Here is a 24,496-nt window from a genome sequence, read left to right as displayed (position 1 = left end):
CAACAGAGTATAAGAGATACTTTCTGTTTCTCTAGAAGTATATGTGCTTATAAGTGGGAATATTTCCTGGTTGAGTAGGTGTACTCATACCTTTACAAGGTGTGGTGTTGGACTGAGGCCAGGAGGTGATAGCTGTGATTGTGATTGGACAACCAGAGGTGGCTGTGAAAGGGGAAGACTGGAGTATTTGGTCTGGAGTCCTGCCTCCATTCTTCAGAATCAGACAACTGTAAGTATGCAGAAGAACCAGACTTGATTTGGATCATGACAGAAAACTCCCATTGGTCTGGGAACAGGAGACGTGGTTTCTTGCTGAAGATGAAAACCCACACATATCACAAAGATTGATTAAATTAATTAAACACACTAGTTCACTTCAGGACACTTGACACTAAAACTTGTTACATATACATTTGTCTTGTATTTTACAAAATGTAAATATTTCACAACACTGACATGTGAAGTCATAAAAAAAAGACAAAGAATTAAACCATTATACAGGTCATCTTACAGTACATTTCCAGGGCATTAAAAAAGCTTTCTTCTTAATAACAACGAGTTTGAATCACCAGTTCATATCCATGCAGTAGTATTTAGTAGCTTTTCAGAATTCTGATCTACATTACTGAGGAACAGGATGAAGTTACCCCTAGACGCTGATCTAAGATTAGTTTTGCGAATCCCCCCTAATGGTTAAGGTTATTATTGAGGAATGGCTAGCTGCTCCTGGATCTGTGCCTGAGGAAAAATGTCTACCCAGAGCCAGTATTGACAAGTTGGACAGGATCAGAGACTCATTATTCAACCAAACAAAAACGTTATATGCCAAACAAAAACGTCTTGACAGAGAAGAATGCAGTCCTATATCTCACCACCAAATGGAGACTACAACAACCACAGAAACGCACTCGTTAATTAACTACATTGTTTTGCGATATGATACCTGTAGATGCAAAGTGAATTACTAGCTAGGTTTCCATCCAATTGGCGACAGATTTTTATGCACATATTATAAAATCCACATAAAAACAATATGTGCAGTTTCCCATCAGAGATGTGTTTCAATCCAATTGATTTGTGGATAAACGTGTGCGTGATGACGTAGTGCACATAAAAATTACTTTTGCGGTTAAATTCCCATGTACCAAATAAAAAATACAAGTTAAATAGGTTTCCATTACATTATCAACTTGAAACCCTTTTTATTTTTTTATATAGCGAATGTGCCGACTTTGGTATGGGCACGTGCGCTCTAGCCAACAAGTTCACAGATGCAGTGCGGGTATAGCCTACATGATGAGATCATTATGGACAAAAGAGAGATTATTTGTATTTGTCAAAACGGCAGCCAAGCATCGATCATCATGTCACCAGAATAAGACCCTCAATATTTATTGGAAAGGAGTATCAAGCTCATCACCTTGCACGTTCACCACCCTGTGAAGTTCATCATAACTTCTTTCATTCATCTGTAGCCTAATAAACTGCATACTTTCCCGAGTCGTAGTGGGAGAACCACTCAATACGTATATCAATATTTGCGCATAAAAGTGTTTCCACCGCTATTTCTCGCATTATAAATTGTACAGACAAAAAAAGATCCCACCTTGTCTAGCATATTTTGTTTTGTTGACATTTGGAAAGTTTACCGACAAATGTTCTGTTTCCATCAGGCCTGTCATTACATTTTTTATCCGACATGAACTTTACTCGCATAAAAAGTTTGGATGGAAACCTGGTTATTATTATCATCCTTCTATTTTGAATTGTGTGGAATTAAAGAGCTAAATATTCAGGTCCATAATAAATAGATATATCCATAATGCATTCCTCCTCTAAGTGTTATTTTGTACATCATCACTAGACTTAGTTTGTGTAACACCTAAAACAGACCACGGTTGTGATCATCCATTTACCTTTTATTTTATTTTGTTGAGTCAACAGTTTGTAGCAAAGTCTTGTGTGTCACTACAATACAGTAATAGTACCAGAAACTTGAAACTGCTTGAAACCTTACTCTCTCACACATACAGTGACATGCATGAACGAGCACACACACACACACACACACACACACACACACACACACACACACACACACACACACACACACACGCACACACAAACACACACACACACACACACAAGGAAGTAGATTAAAAAAATTGGAAAATAAAGACAGATTGTTTAAACCGATGCAAGCACCTCCATCAGAGGCATTCCTCAGGTAGCCAGGTTGTACAGCTCCCATGTTTGACATGCTTGTTTGTTTGTCACATTATTCACTTCACAGAGTAGGGTGAAATTGCCCCTAATCACTGATCTAAGGTCATGTGTTTTTTCCCCCTAATGGTCAAGGTTAGGATTTGAGGCGGGAATGCTGATCATAGATCTGTACCTAAGGGCAATTTCAACCTAGAGCCACATATTCACAATACAGGCTGTTTTGAGTCCTGTATCAACTCAAGCAAACAGGACTGAGAGGGATGAGGGTTGTATAAGTGAGAGTAGACACCTTAACTGTCCACAGAAGAGTGATTTCCTCTGTGTAAAACAAACAAATGGCAACTTGACGACGCATATCTTTACACCTGATCAAATGGTTTTCCTATTGTAAAAAAAAATCCAGTATTTATTTTTCTCTTAGGGCCGAATCCTAACTTGAGATCAAATATTCCATTGACATGAATCCATTATTTACACAAACGTCAGTTAAATTGCCGTTACGTGGTGTCTCAAGTTAGGACTCGTCCCAAAGAGAAGTAGTGGTTGTTATGGTGATGTTTTAGTGTACCAGACGTATCGTTATGACAACGGCCACCATGTTGGAGGTTTCTCCTGAGCCCTCAGAACACTGTGCACCTCTTGCCCCTCTTCTTGACGGGCGGGGGGCACAGCACAGCACGGATGGCCTCGTCAAACACCGTCTTCAACCCTCGCTGGGTCAGGGCCGAGCACTCCAGGTACTTCACAGCACCTGACCACCACACACAAACAAACAAACAACAACATCTTTATTACACATCTATAAACATTGAAAAAAACTATTTTATCCATTACTTCATCTGACTCTTGGTATGTAGATGAACGGCTTAAATGCCAACATCTCGCACTATCCCTTTAAAGGTACAGACTCAGAAATATGACATTTATACTTTCGTATCATGTCCCCTAATCTTTTAATGGGCTTCACGATTATATCATCAAATTCACTATTATATATTATTATATTATTATATTATTATATTATATTATATTATATATTATATTATATATATAGTATATTATATATATTATATTATATATTATTATTATATTATATTATTATTATATTCACGATTATATCATCAAATTTGTTCCGAATGTGGGCATGGATGGGCAGACACCCACACAGACTGACCTATCTCCCGTGCCATGGCCAGGCCCTGGGGGTAGGTGATGGGGGACAGCTTCTTGTCCCTCAGCCTCTCCATGGTGTCCTTGTCATCTCTCAGATCCAGTTTGGTGCCCACCAGGATGATGGGGGTGTTGGGGCAGTGGTGTCTCACCTCTGGGTACCACTGAGACACGACACACACAGAGGATAAAGGTCATTATGTCAAATATGGAGATCAAGGCTGGGTGGAACAGAGCTATAGAAATAAAACCTCTAATCTGATCTAGGGACATAGATGGCTGATAGGACTATTATGGCTAGAGTAGAACAGAATATCAGAACACAGTAGAATAGAATAGAACACCATTAGACACTGCTAAAAAAAAACACCCATCCTTTAAAAACACTAAATCACCTTTATGAATCATCACTTTGAAACAGAGTCATATAGTGCCTTCGGAAAATATTCAGACCCCTTGACTATTTCCACATTTTGTTACATTACAGCCTTATTCTAAAATTGATTTAAACAAAAAATCCTCAGCAATCTACACACAATACCCCATAATGACAAAGCGAAAACAGTTTAGATGTTTTAGCAAATGAGATGTTTCTACAACTTCATGGGAGTCCACCTGTGGTAAATTAAATTGATTGGACATGATTTGGAAAGGCACACACCTGTCTATATAAGCTTCCACAGTTGACAGCGCATGTCAAAGCAAAAACCAAGCCATGAGGTCGAAGGAATTGTCCATAGAGCTCAGAGACAGGATTGTGTCGAAGCACAGATCTGGCGAAGGGTACCAACAAATTTCTGCAGAATTGAAGGTCCCCAAGAACACAGTGGCCTCCATCATTCTTAAATGGAAGAAGTTTGGAACCACCAAGACTCTTCCTAGAGCTGGCCTCCTGGCCAAACTGACCAATCGGGGGAGAAGGGCCTTGGTCAGGGAGGTGACCAAGAACCCGATGGTCACTCTGACAGAGCTCTAGAGTTCCAGAAGGACAACTGTCTCTGCAGCCCTCCACCAACCAGGCCTTTATGATAGAGTGGCCAGACAGAACCACTCCTCAGTAAAAGGCACATGACAGCCCGCTTGAAGTTTGCCAAAAGGCACCTAAAGACTCTCAGACCATAAGAAACAAGATTCTCTGGTCTGATGAAACCAAGATTGAACTCTTTGGCCTGAATGCCAAGCGTCACGGTGAAGCATGGTGGTGGTAGCATCATGCTGTGGGGATGTTTTTCAGCGGCAGGGATTGGGAGACTAGTCAGGATTGAGGCAAAGATGAATGAAGCAAAGTACAGAGAGATCCTTGATGAAAACCTGCTCCAGAGCGCTCAGGACCTCAGACTGGGGTGAAGGTTCACCTTCCAACAGGACAACGACCCTAAGCACACAGTCAAGACAATGCAGGAGTGGCTTCGGAACAAGTCTCTGAATGTCCTTGAGTGGCCCAGCCAGAGCCCAGACTTGAACCCGATCGAACATCTCTGGAGAGACCTGAAAAGACCTGTCCAGCAACACTCCCCATCCAACCTGACAGAGCTTGAGAGAATCTGCAGAGAAGAATGGTAGAAACTCCCCAAATACATGTGTGCCAAGCTTGTAGCGTCACACCCAAGAAGAATCAAGGCTGTAATCGCTGCCAAAGGTGCTTCAACAAAATACTGAGTAAAGGGTCTGTATACTTCTGTAAATGTGATATTTTCAGTTTTTTTTTTATACATTTGCTAAAATGTCTAAAAAACTGTTTTTGCTTTGTCATTATGGGGTATTGTGTGTAGTTTGATGAGGGGAAAAAACAATTTAATCCATTTTAGAATAACGTAAACAAAATGTGGAAAAAGTCAAGGGGTCTGAATACTTTCCAAATGCACTGTATGTATAGAGAGAGTTTGACACACAGAAAGGTGTGTGATGTCATCTAAGAGCATCGTAATGCTTTTTTGTTGAAACCACAATGGCCAAACTCTCTCTCTATATAACAGGACTGTAGCTATAGAATATGAACCAGGGAGAGCTATAGATGTGCTTCTTTAGGTCAGGCTCGGCAGCTCCCCTGTTCCTGTGTCTATGAGGAGGTAGGTTCAGTACTGACCTTAGCTCTGACGTTCTCAAAGGAGGCGGGGCTGACCAAGGAGAAGCATATCAAGAACACATCCTGGGGAGAACCATAGAGAGACAGACCTTAGAGTGAAACCACTGAGACCAACCAACCATGGGGGAAACCACTGAGACCAACCTACCACGGAATCACCTGACTCCACATGGGACAGACTGGAGAATAGCTCTGCTGCAGATTAGTAGATAGGAAATCAATCCTTCACAGAAAGGTCATGGGTTAGAAGCTGTGTGTGTGTGTGTGTGTGTGTGTGTGTGTGTGTGTGTGTGTGTGTGTGTGTGTGTGTGTGTGTGTGTGTGTGTGTGTTACCGTCTGTGGATAGGACAGTGGTCGGAGCCTGTCGTAGTCTTCCTGTCCTGCTGTATCCCATAGACCCAGATTCACTGGTTTCCCATCTACCATCACATTGGCAGAGTAGTTGTCAAAGCTGCAGGGAGAGGAAACCCTCTCTTTATATCTGGATGCCAGCTTTGTGTATAGTATAATCTAAAATACAGCTCTGTGTATAGTATAATCTAAAATACAGCTCTGTGTATAGAATACATCTAAAATACAGCTCTGTGTATAGTATAATCTAAAATACAGCTCTGTGTATAGTATAATCTAAAATACAGCTCTGTGTATAGTATAATCTAAAATACAGCTCTGTGTATAGAATACATCTAAAATACAGCTCTGTGTATAGTATAATCTAAAATACAGCTCTGTGTATAGAATACATCTAAAATACAGCTCTGTGTATAGTATGAATCTAAAATACAGCTCTGTGTATAGTATGATCTAAAATACAGCTCTGTGTATAGAATACATCTAAAATACAGCTCTGTGTATAGTATAATCTAAAATACAGCTCTGTGTATAGTATAATCTAAAATACAGCTCTGTGTATAGAATACATCTAAAATACAGCTCTGTGTATAGTATAATCTAAAATACAGCTCTGTGTATAGTATAATCTAAAATACAGCTCTGTGTATAGTATAATCTAAAATACAGCTCTGTGTATAGAATACATCTAAAATACAGCTCTGTGTATAGTATAATCTAAAATACAGCTCTGTGTATAGTATAATCTAAAATACAGCTCTGTGTATAGAATACATCTAAAATACAGCTCTGTGTATAGTATAATCTAAAATACAGCTCTGTGTATAGTATAATCTAAAATACAGCTCTGTGTATAGAATACATCTAAAATACAGCTCTGTGTATAGTATAATCTAAAATACAGCTCTGTGTATAGTATAATCTAAAATACAGCTCTGTGTATAGAATACATCTAAAATACAGCTCTGTGTATAGTATAATCTAAAAATACAGCTCTGTGTATAGAATTCATCTAAAATACAGCTCTGTGTATAGTATAATCTAAAATACAGCTCTGTGTATAGTATAATCTAAAATACAGCTCTGTGTATAGAATACATCTAAAATACAGCTCTGTGTATAGTATAATCTAAAATACAGCTCTGTGTATAGAATACATCTAAAATACAGCTCTGTGTATAGTATAATCTAAAATACAGCTCTGTGTATAGAATACATCTAAAATACAGCTCTGTGTATAGTATAATCTAAAATACAGCTCTGTGTATAGAATACATCTAAAATACAGCTCTGTGTATAGTATAATCTAAAATACAGCTCTGTGTATAGAATACATCTAAAATACAGCTCTGTGTATAGTATAATCTAAAATACACCTCTGTGTATAGTATAATCTAAAAATACAGCTCTGTGTATAGAATACATCTAAAATACAGCTCTGTGTATAGTATAATCTAAAATACAGCTCTGTGTATAGTATAATCTAAAATACAGCTCTGTGTATAGAATACATCTAAAATACAGCTCTGTGTATAGTATAATCTAAAATACAGCTCTGTGTATAGTATAATCTAAAATACAGCTCTGTGTATAGAATACATCTAAAATACAGCTCTGTGTATAGTATAATCTAAAATACAGCTCTGTGTATAGAATACATCTAAAATACAGCTCTGTGTATAGTATAATCTAAAATACAGCTCTGTGTATAGTATAATCTAAAATACAGCTCTGTGTATAGAATACATCTAAAATACAGCTCTGTGTATAGTATAATCTAAAATACAGCTCTGTGTATAGTATAATCTAAAATACAGCTCTGTGTATAGAATACATCTAAAATACAGCTCTGTGTATAGTATAATCTAAAATACAGCTCTGTGTATAGTATAATCTAAAATACAGCTCTGTGTATAGAATACATCTAAAATACAGCTCTGTGTATAGTATAATCTAAAATACAGCTCTGTGTATAGTATAATCTAAAATACAGCTCTGTGTATAGAATACATCTAAAATACAGCTCTGTGTATAGTATAATCTAAAATACAGCTCTGTGTATAGTATAATCTAAAAATACAGCTCTGTGTATAGAATACATCTAAAATACAGCTCTGTGTATAGTATAATCTAAAATACAGCTCTGTGTATAGTATAATCTAAAATACAGCTCTGTGTATAGAATACATCTAAAATACAGCTCTGTGTATAGTATAAATCTAAAATACAGCTCGGTGTATAGTATAATCTAAAATACAGCTCTGTGTATAGTATAATCTAAAATACAGCTCTGTGTATAGAATACATCTAAAATACAGCTCTGTGTATAGTATAAATCTAAAATACAGCTCGGTGTATAGTATAATCTAAAATACAGCTCTGTGTATAGTATAATCTAAAATTCAGCTCTGTGTATAGTATAATCTAAAATACAGCTCGGTGTATAGTATAATCTAAAATACAGCTCTGTGTATAGTATAATCTAAAATACAGCTCGGTGTATAGTATAATCTAAAATACAGCTCTGTGTATAGTATAATCTAAAATACAGCTCTGTGTATAGTATAATCTAAAATACAGCTCTGTGTATAGTATAATCTAAAATAAAGCTCGGTGTATAGTATAATCTAAAATACAGCTCTGTGTATAGTATAATCTAAAATACAGCTCTGTGTATAGTATAAATCTAAAATACAGCTCGGTGTATAGTATAATCTAAAATACAGCTCTGTGTGTAGAATACATCTAAAACACAGCTCTGTGTATAGTATAATCTAAAATACAGCTCTGTGTATAGTATGATATAAAATACAGCTCTGTGTATAGTATGATATAAAATACAGCTCTGTATATAGTATACATCTCAAATACAGCTCTGTGTGTAGTATAAATCTAAAACACAGCTCTGTGTATAGTATAATCTAAAATAAAGCTCTGTGTATAGTATAATCTAAAATACAGCTCTGTGTATAGTATAATCTAAAATACAGCTCTGTGTATAGTATAATCAAAAATACAGCTCTGTGTATAGTATAATCTAAAATACAACTCTGTGTATAGTATAATCTAAAATACAGCTCTGTGTATAGTATACATCTAAAATACAGCTCTGTGTGTAGTATACATCTCAAATACAGCTATGTGTGTAGTATAAATCTAAAACACAGCTCTGTGTATAGTATAATCTAAAATACAGCTCTGTGTATAGTATAATATAAAATACAGCTCTGTGTATAGTATAATATAAAATTCAGCTCTGTGTATAGTATACATCTCAAATAAAGCTCTGTGTGTAGTATACATCTAAAACACAGCTCTGTGTATAGTATAATCTAAAATACAGCTCTGTGTATAGTATAATCTAAAATACAGCTCTGTGTATAGTATAATCTAAAATAAAGCTCGTGTATAGTATAATCTAAAATACAGCTCTGTGTATAGTATAATCTAAAATACAGCTCTGTGTATAGTATAAATCTCAAATACAGCTCGGTGTATAGTATAAATCTAAAATACAGCTCTGTGTATAGTATAATCTAAAATACAGCTCTGTGTATAGTATAATCTAAAATACAGCTCTGTGTATAGTATAATCTAAAATACAGCTCGGTGTATAGTATAATCTAAAATACAGCTCTGTGTATAGTATAATCTAAAATACAGCTCTGTGTATAGTATAAATCTAAAATACAGCTCGGTGTATAGTATAAATCTAAAATACAGCTCTGATTATAGTATAATCTAAAATACAGCTCTTTGTATAGTATAATCTAAAATACAGCTCTGTGTATAGTATGATCTAAAATACAGCTCTGTGTATAGTATAAATCTAAAATACAGCTCAGTGTATAGTATAAATCTAAAATACAGCTCTGTGTATAGTATAAATCTAAAATACAGCTCTCTGTATAGTATAAATCTAAAATACAGCTCTGTGTATAGTATAATCTAAAATACAGCTCTGTGTATAGTATAATCTAAAATACAGCTCTGTGTATAGTATACATCTAAAATACAGCTCTGTGTGTAGAATACATCTAAAACACAGCTCTGTGTATAGTATAATCTAAAATACAGCTCTGTGTATAGTATGATATAAAATACAGCTCTGTGTATAGTATGATATAAAATACAGCTCTGTATATAGTATACATCTCAAATACAGCTATGTGTGTAGTATAAATCTAAAAACACAGCTCTGTGTATAGTATAATCTAAAATAAAGCTCTGTGTATAGTATAATCTAAAATACAGCTCTGTGTATAGTATAATCTAAAATACAGCTCTGTGTATAGTATAATCAAAAATACAGCTCTGTGTATAGTATAATCTAAAATACAGCTCTGTGTATAGTATAATCTAAAATACAGCTCTGTGTATAGTATACATCTAAAATACAGCTCTGTGTGTAGTATACATCTCAAATACAGCTATGTGTGTAGTATAAATCTAAAACACAGCTCTGTGTATAGTATAATCTAAAATACAGCTCTGTGTATAGTATAATATAAAATACAGCTCTGTGTATAGTATAATATAAAATTCAGCTCTGTGTATAGTATACATCTCAAATACAGCTCTGTGTGTAGTATACATCTAAAACACAGCTCTGTGTATAGTATAATCTAAAATACAGCTATGTGTATAGTATAATCTAAAATACAGCTCTGTGTATAGAATACATCTAAAATACAGCTCTGTGTATAGTATAAATATAAAATACAGCTCTGTGTATAGTATAAATATAAAATACAGCTCTGTGTATAGTATACATCTCAAATACAGCTCTGTGTGTAGTATACATCTAAAACACAGCTCTGTGTATAGTATAATCTAAAATACAGCTCTGTGTATAGTGTAATCTAAAATACAGCTCTGTGTATAGTATACATCTAAAATACAGCTCTGTGTATAGTATACATCTAAAATACAGCTCTGTGTATAGTATACATCTAAAATACAGCTCTGTGTATAGTATAATCAAAAATACAGCTCTGTGTATAGTATAATCAAAAATACAGCTCTGTGTATATTATGAATCTAAAATACAGCTCTGTGTATAGTATAATCTAAAATACAGCTCTGTGTATAGTATAAATCTAAAATACAGCTCTGTGTATAGTATGAATCTAAAATACAGCTCTGTGTATAGTATAATCTAAAATACAGCTCAGTGTATAGTATAATCTAAAATACAGCTCTTTGTATAGTATACATCTAAAATACAGCTCTGTGTATAGTATAATCTAAAATACAGCTCTGTGTATAGTATAAATCTAAAATACAGCTCGGTGTATAGTATAAATCTAAAATACAGCTCTGATTATAGTATAATCTAAAATACAGCTCTTTGTATAGTATAATCTAAAATACAGCTCTGTGTATAGTATGATCTAAAATACAGCTCTGTGTATAGTATAAATCTAAAATACAGCTCAGTGTATAGTATAAATCTAAAATACAGCTCTGTGTATAGTATAAATCTAAAATACAGCTCTCTGTATAGTATAAATCTAAAATACAGCTCTGTGTATAGTATAATCTAAAATACAGCTCTGTGTATAGTATAATCTAAAATACAGCTCTGTGTATAGTATACATCTAAAATACAGCTCTGTGTGTAGAATACATCTAAAACACAGCTCTGTGTATAGTATAATCTAAAATACAGCTCTGTGTATAGTATGATATAAAATACAGCTCTGTGTATAGTATGATATAAAATACAGCTCTGTATATAGTATACATCTCAAATACAGCTATGTGTGTAGTATAAATCTAAAACACAGCTCTGTGTATAGTATAATCTAAAATAAAGCTCTGTGTATAGTATAATCTAAAATACAGCTCTGTGTATAGTATAATCTAAAATACAGCTCTGTGTATAGTATAATCAAAAATACAGCTCTGTGTATAGTATAATTTAAAATACAGCTCTGTGTATAGTATAATCTAAAATACAGCTCTGTGTATAGTATACATCTAAAATACAGCTCTGTGTGTAGTATACATCTCAAATACAGCTATGTGTGTAGTATAAATCTAAAACACAGCTCTGTGTATAGTATAATCTAAAATACAGCTCTGTGTATAGTATAATATAAAATACAGCTCTGTGTATAGTATAATATAAAATTCAGCTCTGTGTATAGTATACATCTCAAATACAGCTCTGTGTGTAGTATACATCTAAAACACAGCTCTGTGTATAGTATAATCTAAAAATACAGCTATGTGTATAGTATAATCTAAAATACAGCTCTGTGTATAGAATACATCTAAAATACAGCTCTGTGTATAGTATAAATATAAAATACAGCTCTGTGTATAGTATAAATATAAAATACAGCTCTGTGTATAGTATACATCTCAAATACAGCTCTGTGTGTAGTATACATCTAAAACACAGCTCTGTGTATAGTATAATCTAAAATACAGCTCTGTGTATAGTGTAATCTAAAATACAGCTCTGTGTATAGTATACATCTAAAATACAGCTCTGTGTATAGTATACATCTAAAATACAGCTCTGTGTATAGTATACATCTAAAATACAGCTCTGTGTATAGTATAATCAAAAATACAGCTCTGTGTATAGTATAATCAAAAATACAGCTCTGTGTATATTATGAATCTAAAATACAGCTCTGTGTATAGTATAATCTAAAATACAGCTCTGTGTATAGTATAAATCTAAAATACAGCTCTGTGTATAGTATGAATCTAAAATACAGCTCTGTGTATAGTATAATCTAAAATACAGCTCAGTGTATAGTATAATCTAAAATACAGCTCTTTGTATAGTATACATCTAAAATACAGCTCTGTGTATAGTATAATCAAAAATACAGCTCTGTGTATAGTATAATCAAAAATACAGCTCTGTGTTTAGTATAATCTAAAATACAGCTCTGTGAATAGTATAAATCTAAAATACAGCTCTGTGTATAGTATGAATCTAAAATACAGCTCTGTGTATAGTATGAATCTAAAATACAGCTCTGTGTATAGTATAATCTAAAATACAGCTCTGTGTATAGTACAATCACAAATACAGCTCTGTGTATAGTATAATCTAAAATACAGCTCTGTGTATAGTATAATCTAAAATACAGCTCTGTGTATAGTATAATCTAAAATATAGCTCTGTGTATAGTATACATCTCAAATACAGCTCTGTGTGTAGTATACATCTCAAATACAGCTCTGTGTGTAGTATAAATCTAAAACACAGCTCTTTGTATAGTATAATCTAAAATACAGCTCTGTGTATAGTATAATATAAAATACAGCTCTGTCTATAGTATACATCTCAAATACAGCTCTGTGTGTAGTATAAATCTAAAACACAGCTCTGTGTATAGTATAATCTAAAATACAGCTCTGTGTATAGTATAATCTAAAATACAGCTATGTGTATAGTATACATCTAAAATACAGCTCTGTGTATAGTATAATTAAAATACAGCTCGGTGTATAGTATAAATATAAAATACAGCTCTGTGTATAATATGAATCTAAAATACAGCTCTGTGTATAGTATAATCTAAAATACAGCTCTGTGTATAGTATAAATATAAAATAAAGCTCTGTTTATAGTACGAATCTAAAATACAGCTCTGTGTATAATATAATCTAAAATACAGCTCTGTGTATAGTATAATCTAAAATACAGGTCTGTGTATAGTATAATCTCAGATACAGCTCTGCGTGTAGTATAAATATAAAATACAGCTCTGTGTATAGTATAATCTAAAATACAGCTCTGTGTATAGTATAATCTAAAATACAGCTCTGTGTATAGTATAATCTAAAATACAGCTCTGTGTATAGTATAATCTAAAATACAGCTCTGTGTATAGTATACATCTCAAATACAGCTCTGTGTGTAGTATACATCTCAAATACAGCTATGTGTATAGTATAATCTAAAATACAGCTCTGTGTATAGTATAAATCTAAAATACAGCTCTGTGTATAGTATGAATCTAAAATACAGCTCTGTGTATAGTATGAATCTAAAATACAGCTCTGTGTATAGTATACATCTCAAATACAGCTCTGTGTGTAGTATACATCTAAAATACAGCTCTGTGTGTAGTATACATCTCAAATACAGCTATGTGTATAGTATAATCGAAAATACAGCTCGGTGTATAGTATAAATCTAAAATACAGCTCTGTGTATAGTATAATCTAAAATACAGCTCTGTGTGAAGTATACATCTAAAATACTGCTCTGTGTATAGTATACATCTAAAATACAGCTCTGTGTATAGTATGAATCTAAAATACAGCTCTGTGTATATTATAAATCTAAAATACAGCTCTGTGTATAGTATAATCTAAAATACAGCTCTGTGTATAGTATAAATCTAAAATACAGCTCTGTGTATAGTATGAATCCAAAATACAGCTCTGTGTATAGTATAATCTAAAATACAGCTCTGTGTATAGTATAATCAAAAATACAGCTCTGTGTATAGTATAATCAAAAATACAGCTCTGTGTATATTATGAATCTAAAATACAGCTCTGTGTATAGTATAATCAAAAATACAGCTCTGTGTATAGTATAATCTAAAATACAGCTCTTTGTATAGTATACATCTAAAATACAGCTCTGTGTATAGTATAATCAAAAATACAGCTCTGTGTATAGTATAATCAAAAATACAGCTCTGTGTTTAGTATAATCTAAAATACAGCTCTGTGTATAGTATAAATCTAAAATACAGCTCTGTGTATAGTATGAATCTAAAATACAGCTCTGTGTATAGTATGAATCTAAAATACAGCTCTGTGTATAGTATAATCTAAAATACAGCTCTGTGTATAGTACAATCACAAATACAGCTCTGTGTATAGTATAATCTAAAATACAGCTCTGTGTATAGTATAATCTAAAAATACAGCTCTGTGTATAGTATAATCTAAAATATAGCTCTGTGTATAGTATACATCTCAAATACAGCTCTGTGTGTAGTATACATCTCAAATACAGCTCTGTGTGTAGTATAAATCTAAAACACAGCTCTTTGTATAGTATAATCTAAAATACAGCTCTGTGTATAGTATAATATAAAATACAGCTCTGTCTATAGTATACATCTCAAATACAGCTCTGTGTGTAGTATAAATCTAAAACACAGCTCTGTGTATAGTATAATCTAAAATACAGCTCTGTGTATAGTATAATCTAAAATACAGCTATGTGTATAGTATACATCTAAAATACAGCTCTGTGTATAGTATAATTAAAATACAGCTCGGTGTATAGTATAAATATAAAATACAGCTCTGTGTATAATATGAATCTAAAATACAGCTCTGTGTATAGTATAATCTAAAATACAGCTCTGTGTATAGTATAAATATAAAATAAAGCTCTGTTTATAGTACGAATCTAAAATACAGCTCTGTGTATAATATAATCTAAAATACAGCTCTGTGTATAGTATAATCTAAAATACAGCTCTGTGTATAGTATACATCTCAAATACAGCTCTGTGTGTAGTATACATCTCAAATACAGCTATGTGTATAGTATAATCTAAAATACAGCTCTGTGTATAGTATAAATCTAAAATACAGCTCTGTGTATAGTATGAATCTAAAATACAGCTCTGTGTATAGTATGAATCTAAAATACAGCTCTGTGTATAGTATACATCTCAAATACAGCTCTGTGTGTAGTATACATCTAAAATACAGCTCTGTGTGTAGTATACATCTCAAATACAGCTATGTGTATAGTATAATCGAAAATACAGCTCGGTGTATAGTATAAATCTAAAATACAGCTCTGTGTATAGTATAATCTAAAATACAGCTCTGTGTGAAGTATACATCTAAAATACTGCTCTGTGTATAGTATACATCTAAAATACAGCTCTGTGTATAGTATGAATCTAAAATACAGCTCTGTGTATATTATAAATCTAAAATACAGCTCTGTGTATAGTATAATCTAAAATACAGCTCTGTGTATAGTATAAATCTAAAATACAGCTCTGTGTATAGTATGAATCCAAAATACAGCTCTGTGTATAGTATAATCTAAAATACAGCTCGGTGTATAGTATAAATCTAAAATACAGCTCTGTGTATAGTATAATCTAAAATACAGCTCGGTGTATAGTATAAATCTAAAATACAGCTCTGTGTATAGTATACATCTAAAATACAGCTCTGTGTATAGTATGAATCTAAAATACAGCTCTGTGTATAGTATAATCTAAAATACAGCTCGGTGTATAGTATAAATCTAAAATACAGCTCTGTGTATAGTATAATCTAAAATACAGCTCTGTGTATAGTATAAATCTAAAATACAAACACTATATAGAGGCAAGCAGACTCACCCATTCACTCACCTGCATCCATGCATTGTGTGTGTGTGTGTGTGTGTGTGTGTGTGTGTGTGTGTGTGTGTGTGTGTGTGTGTGTGTGTGTGTGTGTGTGTGTGTGTGTGTGTGTGTGTGTGTGTGTGTGTGTGTGTGTGTGTACTCACACAGTGGGTATGTACTCTCCGGGGAAGGCATTGGTGGTGTAGCTGATCAGCAAACAGGTCTTACCCACAGCCCTGAGAGAGAGAGAGAGAGAGAGAGAGAGAGAGAGAGAGAGAGAGAGAGAGAGAGAGAGAGAGAGAGAGAGAGAGAGAGAGAGAGAGAGAGAGAGAGAGAGAGAGAGAGAGAGAGAGAGACTTGTTTCTTACTCACTGCTATAGAAATGTAATAATGAGACACTAAAAAAGCTGCTGAGGTAGGTAGGATGATAGGTAGGTAGGCTGGTAGGTAGGTGGGTTGGTAGGTAGATAGCCTGATAGGTAGACTGGTAGGCAGGTAGGTAGGTAGGTAGGTAGGTAGGTAGGAGGGGAGGCAGGGGTGGGTAGGTGGTGGGGCAGCCAGGTAGCTAGGGTAGGTAGGTAGGTAGGTAGGGTGGGTGGGTAGGTGGGCAGGTGGGTAGGTGGGTAGGTAGGGTAGGTAGGGTGGTGAGGCAGGCAGGTAGGTAGGTAGGTTTATAGGCTGGTAGGTAGGTAGGGTAGGTAGGTGGGTGGGAGGTAGGGTGAGGTAGGTAGGTAGGTAGGTATGTAGGTAGGTAGGTAGGTGGCAGGCAGGTAGGTAGGTAGGTAGGTGGGTAGGGTAGGTGGGTAGGCAGGCAGGCAGGCAGGCAGGCAGGTAGGGTGGGTAGGTAGGTAGGGTGGGGGCAGGTAGGCAGGCTGGTGAGGGTAGGTGGGTGGTAGGCAGGTAGGTGGGTAGGTAGGTAGGTAGGTAGGTAGGTAGGTAGGTGGGTAGGTGGGTGGGTGGGGAGGGTGGTGTGAGGGCTGGTGGGCAGGTAGGTAGGTAGGTAGGTAGGTAGGTAGGTTGATAGGTAGGTAGGTAGGTAGGTAGGTAGGTAGGTAGGTAGGTAGGTAGGTAGGTAGGTAGGTAGGTAGGTAGGTAGGTAGGTAGGCTGATACTCAGTGTGTGTGTATGTAGTGTTGTCTTTTTCTCAGTTTAAGTATCACACAGAAACTGGCCCATATTCACTTTGCCTGTGGGACATACTACCCGCTACCCCATCCGTGTTATCCACAAAAACAACACAGGAAAGGTTGGTGACAGCAGTCTGTGTGTGTGTCTATGAGTCTGTGTATCCAGTATGTCAGAATGATATGAACAGATTGATGGTGGCATTGCAGGGTAGGAGGTGAATGGTGTGCGTAAGAATAAGTGTGTGTGTGTGTGTCTGTGTGTGTGTGTGTATGGATGGATGAATGGATGAATGGATGGATGGAGGGAGCAGTAGTGAGACACTGACAGTGTAAGTGCTACTACAAAACAGATTTAGGGTCGTTGAGTTTGCTTTGCTGGGTTGGGGGTAAGGCGTATGAGGGAACTGGGAAAGAGGGGAGAAGGACGGAGGGGTAGTGAAAACTAGTTTTCTTTAGAGCAGGCCACTAAAAGTATATTCTTGGTTGCTCTGGGAGTGACAGATTAACAGATGAAATATTAATACATTATGCTAATGCATGATGTCATTAATTAATTAATGACCCTTATTCATCAGAAAGGTAGGTAGGTAGGTAGGTAGGTAGGTAGGTAGGTAGGTAGGTAGGTAGGTAGGTAGGTAGGTAGGTAGGTAGGTAGGTAGACTGGTAGGCAGGCTGGTAGGTAGGTAGGTAGGTAGGTAGACTGGTCGGTAGGCTGGTAGGTAGGTAGACTAGTAGGTAGGCTGGTAGGTAGGTGGGCTGGTAGGTAGGTAGCCTGATAGGTAGACTGGTGGCAGGTAGGTAGGTAGGTAGGTGGTAGGTGGTAGGTGGGTGGGCAGGTAGGGTAGGTAGGAGGTAGGGTGGGTAGGCAGGGTCAGTGGGTAGGGTGGGTAGGTGGGGGTAGGCAGGTAGGTAGGGTGGGTAGGTAGGTGGCAGGTAGGCAGGTAGGTAGGTAGGGTGGGGGGTAGGTAGGTAGGTAGGTAGGTAGGTAGGTAGTGTAGGTAGGTAGGCAGGCAGGCAGGCAGGCAGGTTGATAGGTAGGTTGACAGGTAGGTGAGGTAGGTAGGTGTGAGGCAGGCAGGAGGTAGGTAGGTAGGTAGGTAGGTAGGTAGGTAGGTAGGTAGGTAGATAGGGTAGGTAGGTAGGTAGGTAGGTAGGTAGGTAGGTAGGTAGGCTGATACTCAGTGTGTGTGTGTATGTAGTGCTGTCTTTTTCTCAGTTTAAGTATCACACAGACACTGGCCCATATTCACTTTGCCTGTGGGACATACTACCCGCTACCCCATCCGTGTTATCCACAAAGACAACACAGGAAATGTTGGTGACAGCAGTCTGTGTGTGTGTCTATGAGTCTGTGTATCCAGTATGTCAGAATGATATGAACAGATTGATGGTGGCATTGCAGGGTAGGAGGTGAATGGTGTGCGTAAGAATAAGTGTGTGTGTGTGTGTGTCTGTGTGTGTGTGTGTATGGATGGATGAATGGATGAATGGATGGATGGAGGGAGCAGTAGTGAGACACTGACAGTGTAAGTGCTACTACAAGACAGATTTAGGGTCGTTGAGTTTGCTTTGCTGGGTTGGGGGTAAGGCGTATGAGGGAACTGGGAAAGAGGGGAGAAGGACGGAGGGGTAGTGAAAACTAGTTTTTTTTAGAGCAGGCCACTAAAAGTATATTTTTGGTTGCTCTGGGAGTGACAGATTAACAGATGAAATATTAATACATTATGCTAATGCATGATGTCATTAATTGATTAATGACCCTTATTCATCAGAAAGGTAGGTATGTAGGTAGGTAGGTAGGTAGGTAGGTAGGTAGGTAGGTAGGTAGGTAGGTAGGTAGGTAGGTAGGTAGGAGGGGGTGGTGGGGGTGGGTAGGTAGGTAGGGAGGGTAGGTAGGCAGACTGGTAGGTGGTAGACTGGTAGGTAGGCAGGGTAGGCAGGAGGGTGGGTGGGTGGTGGGTGGAGGTGGGTGGGTGGGTGGGTAGGCAGGGTGGTAGGTAGGTAGACTGGTAGGTAGACTGGTAGGTAGGCTGGTAGATAGGTAGGTAGGTAGGTAGACTGGTAGGTAGACTGGTCGGTAGGCTGGTAGGTAGGTAGACTAGTAGGTAGGCTGGTAGGTAGGTGGGCTGGTAGGTAGGTAGCCTGATAGGTAGACTGGTAGGCAGGTAGGTGGGTAGGTAGGGTAGGGTGGGAGGCAGGAGGTTGGTAGGAGGAGGTGGTAGGGTAGGTAGGGTGGCTGGTGGTGTGTGCAGGCAGGCTGGTGGGTAGGTAAGTGGTGGGTGGGTGAGGAGGGTGGGAGGGTAGCAGGTGGTAGGGGGTGGGTAGGTAGGGTGGGTGGTAGGGTGGTGGGTAGGTGGGTGGTAGGTAGGTAGGTGGTGGGTAGGTAGGCTAATCCTACTACAGAAATCCTCCAAATGGGATTTGGCGTTAGTAAGGCATTGTAGATATCAACATTTAGCCTAGGCTTAGGGGTTGTTAAGAACAAACTCAGTCATGATCAATGCTTCCTGTATTAACTACATAGACCTGCTGTAACTACATAGACCTGCTGTAACTACATAGACCTGCAGTAACTACATAGACATGCAGTAACTACATAGACCTGCTGTAACTACATAACCTGCTGTAACTACATAGACCTGCTGTAACTACATAGACCTGCTGTCCTACACAGACCTGCTCTAACTACATAGACCTGCTGTACCATCTCGCCTTTTTCATACCAACACCCAAATACTGTAGATTACATGGTAGTAAATGATGGATCATGCATGAAGGAAAATAAAAACGGAATAACTGAATAGATATAAAACATGGGAAGAAAGGGCTGTAAATTGAGATGATTATAAGACACCTAGAGATTCCTTAGTCCGCATCGGCACTGATTAAGCCTGATTCCGATGGCCTACAAGGCGCGTATGTTTCCCATAGCATCGCTACAGCCTGGGCGTTTTCTCTGCGTGAAAATACAGAACTCCACATTTTACACATCCCGACGTCCCGCATGATATTACAATCATTTCACAAATGAACGGAATTTAATTAGCAAGCGAGTGCTTAGAATGAAGACCTCCAAAATAACGGAGCGCCCCAGCCTCTTTTCATACACACTGCATCTCCCATCCATGACCGCATCGCTGGTCACACACACACACACACACACTGGTCACACACACACACACACACACACACACACACACACACACACACACTACACACACACACACAGGATGAGGAAATTATCTCTACGTTTATCAATGAGATTCTTACCCGTCGCCGACCACCACGCATTTAATTGCTTGCATTTGCAAAGGTCCAGGCGGTTTCACAAAGCCGACAGAAGTGGTTGTTATATTTCACAATGAGCGCTAGCAGTGATTTGGATGAGAAGCGGGCCAGTCCGCTCTGCTTTCGAGCCGCAGTGAAAGAGGTCGATGACGAGTGACGCCTGAAAACAACGGAAAAGACCGAGCGTCCTTAAAGGGCCAGTGAGCATCAGATGTCTATTGGTCCCTTTCTCTTGTTTGAGGAGTTCGTCTTTTCCCAGTGTTTTTTTTTTATTGATACCAGCGCACTCACGTAGGAGAATGCACGTTTTGTAAAACACAAAGGGCCAGTGGTGTAGTGGAGGTTATTTGTATTTGTATTTATTAGGGATCCCCATTAGTTCCTGCCAAGGCAGCAGCTACTCTTCCTGGGGTCCAAACATATTAAAGCACTTACATTACATATAAAACAAAATATAAAACAGTACATCTTATGACATTATTACACCACTACCTATCTACAATACAAAATGTTTAATACCACCATACAACAATATCATAATGTGTGCGTATGCATGTGTCTATAGCCTTGTGTGTGTCTCTTCACAGTCCTCGTTCTATAAGGTGTATTTTGACCTGTTTATTAAAATCTGATTCTACTGCTTGCATCAGTTACCTGATGTGGAATAGAGTTCCATGTAGTCATGGCTCTATGTAGTACTGTGCGACTCCCATAGTCTGTTCTGGACTTGAGGACTGTGAAGAGACCTCTGGTGGCATGTCTTTTGGGGTATGCATGGGTTTCCGAGCTGGGTGATAGTAGTTCAAACAGACAGCTCGGTACATTCAGCTTGTCAACACCTCTTACAAAAACAAGCAGTGATGAAGTCAATCTCTCTTCCACTCTGAGCCAGGAGAGACTGACATGCATGTCTGGGGCGGCAGGTAGCTTAGTGGTTAAGAGCGTTGTGCCAGTAACCGAAAGGTCGCTGGTTCTAAACCCCGAGCCGACTAGGTGAAAAATCTGTCGATGTCTCCTTGAGCAAGGCACTTAACCCTAATTGCTCCTGTAAGTCGCTCTGGATAAGAGTGTCTGCTAAATGACTAAAATGTAATTAATGTTAGCTCTCCGTGTACTTTTAAGGGCCAGCCGTGCTGCCCTGTTCTGAGCCAACTGCAATTTTCCCAAGTCCCTCTTTGTGGCACCTGACCACACTACTTAACAGCAGTCTAGGTGCGACAAAACTAGGGCCTTTAATACTTCTCCTCATCTTAGCTACTGTTGTATCAATATGCTTTGACCATGACAGTCTACAATCCAGGGTTACTCCAAGCAGTTTAGTCTACTCAACTTGCTCAATTTCCACATTATTCATTACAAGATGTAGTTGAGGTTTAGGGTTTAGTGAATGATTTGACCCAAATACAATGCTTTTAGTTTTGGAAATATTCAGGACTAACTTATTCCTTGTCACCCATTCCAAAACTAACTGCAACTCTTTGTTAAGTGTTGCAGTTATTTCAGTTGCTGTAGTAGCTGACGTGTATATTGTTGAGTCATCCGCATAGATAGACACACTGGCTTTATCAAAAGCCAGTGGCATGTCATTAGTAAAGATGGAAACAAGTAAGGGGCCTAGACAGCTACCCTGGGGAATTCCTGATTCTACCTGGATTATGTTTGAGAGGAATCCATTTAAGAACACCCTCTGTGTTCTGTTAGACAAGTAACTCTTTATCCACATAATAGAAGGGGGTGTAAAGCCATAACACAAATGTCCGGGTAGCCATGATTAGCTGTTCAGGAGTCTTATGGCTTGGGGGTAGAAGCTGTTAAGAAGCCTTTTGGACCTAGACTTGGCGCTCCGGTACCGCTTGCCATGCGGTAGCAGAGAGAACAGTCTATGACTAGGGTGGCTGGAGTCTTTGACAAGTTTTAGGGCCTTCCTCTGACACTGCCTGGTATAGAGGTCCTGGATGGCAGGAAGCTTGGCCCCAGTGATGTACTGGGCCATATGCACTACCCTCTGTAGTGCCTTGCGGTCGGAGGCCGAGCAGTTGCCATACCAGGCGGTGATGCAACCAGTCAGGTGCTCTCGATGGTGCAGCTGTAGAACTTTTGAGGATCTGAGGACCCATGCCAAATCTTTTCAGTCTCCTGAGGGGGAATAGGCTTTGTCGTGCCCTCTTCACAACTGTCTTGGTGTGTTTGGACCATGATAGTTTTTTGGTGATGTGGACACCAAGGAACTTGAAGCTCTCAACCTGCTCCACTACAGCCCGTCGATGAGAATGGGGGCGTGCTCAGTCCTCTTTTTTTTCCTGTAGTCCACAATCATATCCTTTGTCTTGATCACGTTGAGGGAGAGGTTGTTATCCTGGCACCACACGGCCAGGTCTCTGACCTCCTCCCTATAGGCTGTCTCATCATTGTCGGTGATCAGGCCTACCACTGTTGTGTCGTTGGCAAACTTAATGATGGTGTTGGAGTCGTGCCTGGCCATGCAGTCATTGGTGAACAGGTAGTACAGAAGGGGACTGAGCACGCACCCCTGAGGGGCCCCCGTGTTGAGGATCAGCATGGCAGATGTGTTGTTACCTACCCTTACCACCTGGGGGCGGCCCGTCAGGAAGTCCAGGATCCAGTTGCAGAGGGAGGTGTTTAGTCCCAGGGTCCTTAGCTTAGTGATGAGTTTTGTGGGCACTATGGTGTTGAACGCTGAGCTGTAGTCAATGAATAGCATTCTCACGTAGGTGTTCCTCTTGTCCAGGTGGGAAAGGGCAGTGTGGAGTGCAATAGAGATTGCATCATCAGTGGATCTGTTGGGGCAGTATGCAAATTGGAGTGGGTCTAGGGTTTCTGGGATAATGGTGTTGATGTGAGCCATGACCAGCCTTTCAAAGCACTTCATGACTTTACTATTCTTAGGTAGCGGAATGACTTTTGCTTCCCTCCAAGCCTGGGGGCACACACATTCTAGTAGGCCTAAATTGAAAATATGGCAAATAGGAGTGGCAATATTGTCCGTTATTATCCTCAGCAATTTTCCATCCAAGTTGTCAGACCCCGGTGGCTTGTCATTGTTAATAGACAACAATAATGTTTTCACCTCTTCCTCACTCACTTTACGGAATTCAAAATTACAATGCTTGTCTTTCATAATTTGGTCAGATATACTTGGATGTGTAGTGTCAGCAATTGTTGCTGGCATGTCATGACTAAGTTTCTATCTTTTCTGTAAATGTTATAGCCTTATATTGCTACCACTGTATCATCAAAGGTATTATCTAAGTGAGTTTCAGAGATGGTCAGAATATGAATGTCATCTGTTACTAGCAAATTATTATTGATTTCATGAACCTTGTTTCTTCAGCTACATTTGTTAACGTGGGCTATTTTGAGCACTTTTCTTCTGGGATGCTTACTTGTTTTTATTGCTTTACTGGGAAGCTTAGCAGCAGTAGATGTGTTCATGTTCTTTATGTTAGTGCAGGGTGAGCTGCACACAGTGGACTGCCTCCTCAGGCACACTGGCTCAGTGCTAACAGTATACATCTGGTTCTTAGGCATATTATTACTGCACACAATAGCTGTAGGATCAGCAGAGGCATTCAGGGCAGTTAGAGGGACATAAATTAGGTTACTTATATTGTGTCTACCGACGCCCCTGATGTAATGTACATTTGCTGAAGCATTTTGACAACTCTGCGTCACAATGGTAGGGATTAGCTGAGCTGGGCTTGGGTAATTGCTTAGTCATTGTCTCAACGCAGCCTTATAATGCTGTGAAAGGATCCAGGAACCCAAATGATTTGGGTGGATCCCATCCTCCTTATAAAATGTGTTTTGTTTCCAAAAGGTATCGAAATTGTCAACAAAAGTTACACCCATTGAGCTGCAATAATCACGTAGCCAGTTGT

The 24,496-nt window shown here is 38.1% G+C and overlaps 1 protein-coding gene across 5 annotated transcripts; it reads right to left on the bottom strand.

Moving 5' to 3' along the window:
• Positions 1-8: 8 nt before the first annotated feature.
• LOC121577608 (ras-related C3 botulinum toxin substrate 3-like) lies at positions 9-20,740 on the bottom strand. Of its 5 annotated transcripts, none has more exons than XR_006002664.2 (7): positions 20,580-20,740; positions 16,347-16,418; positions 5,816-5,933; positions 5,483-5,545; positions 3,401-3,560; positions 2,795-2,977; positions 9-312 (listed from the first exon to the last, which is right to left on the bottom strand). XR_006002664.2 is itself a non-coding variant. In XM_041891369.2 (6 exons), the coding sequence occupies exons 1-6, from the start codon at positions 20,612-20,614 to the stop codon at positions 2,917-2,919; spliced, it is 513 nt and encodes a 170-aa protein (XP_041747303.1). In that variant the 5' UTR covers positions 20,615-20,740; the 3' UTR covers positions 2,088-2,916. The 5 variants fall into 5 exon arrangements, 3 of the variants coding, with proteins under 3 accessions (XP_041747303.1, XP_041747280.1, XP_041747295.1); XR_006002665.2 differs by having other exon boundaries at positions 9-227; XM_041891369.2 differs by lacking the exon at positions 9-312 and having other exon boundaries at positions 2,088-2,977; positions 3,397-3,560.
• Between the last annotated feature and the right edge of the window lie 3,756 nt (positions 20,741-24,496).

The sequence above is a fragment of the Coregonus clupeaformis genome, chromosome 1 (assembly GCF_020615455.1).
Source record: "Coregonus clupeaformis isolate EN_2021a chromosome 1, ASM2061545v1, whole genome shotgun sequence".
Lineage (NCBI taxonomy): Eukaryota > Metazoa > Chordata > Actinopteri > Salmoniformes > Salmonidae > Coregonus > Coregonus clupeaformis.
The sequence above is the reverse complement of the archived record's forward strand: the minus strand, read 5'-3'. Positions and strand labels throughout refer to the sequence as shown.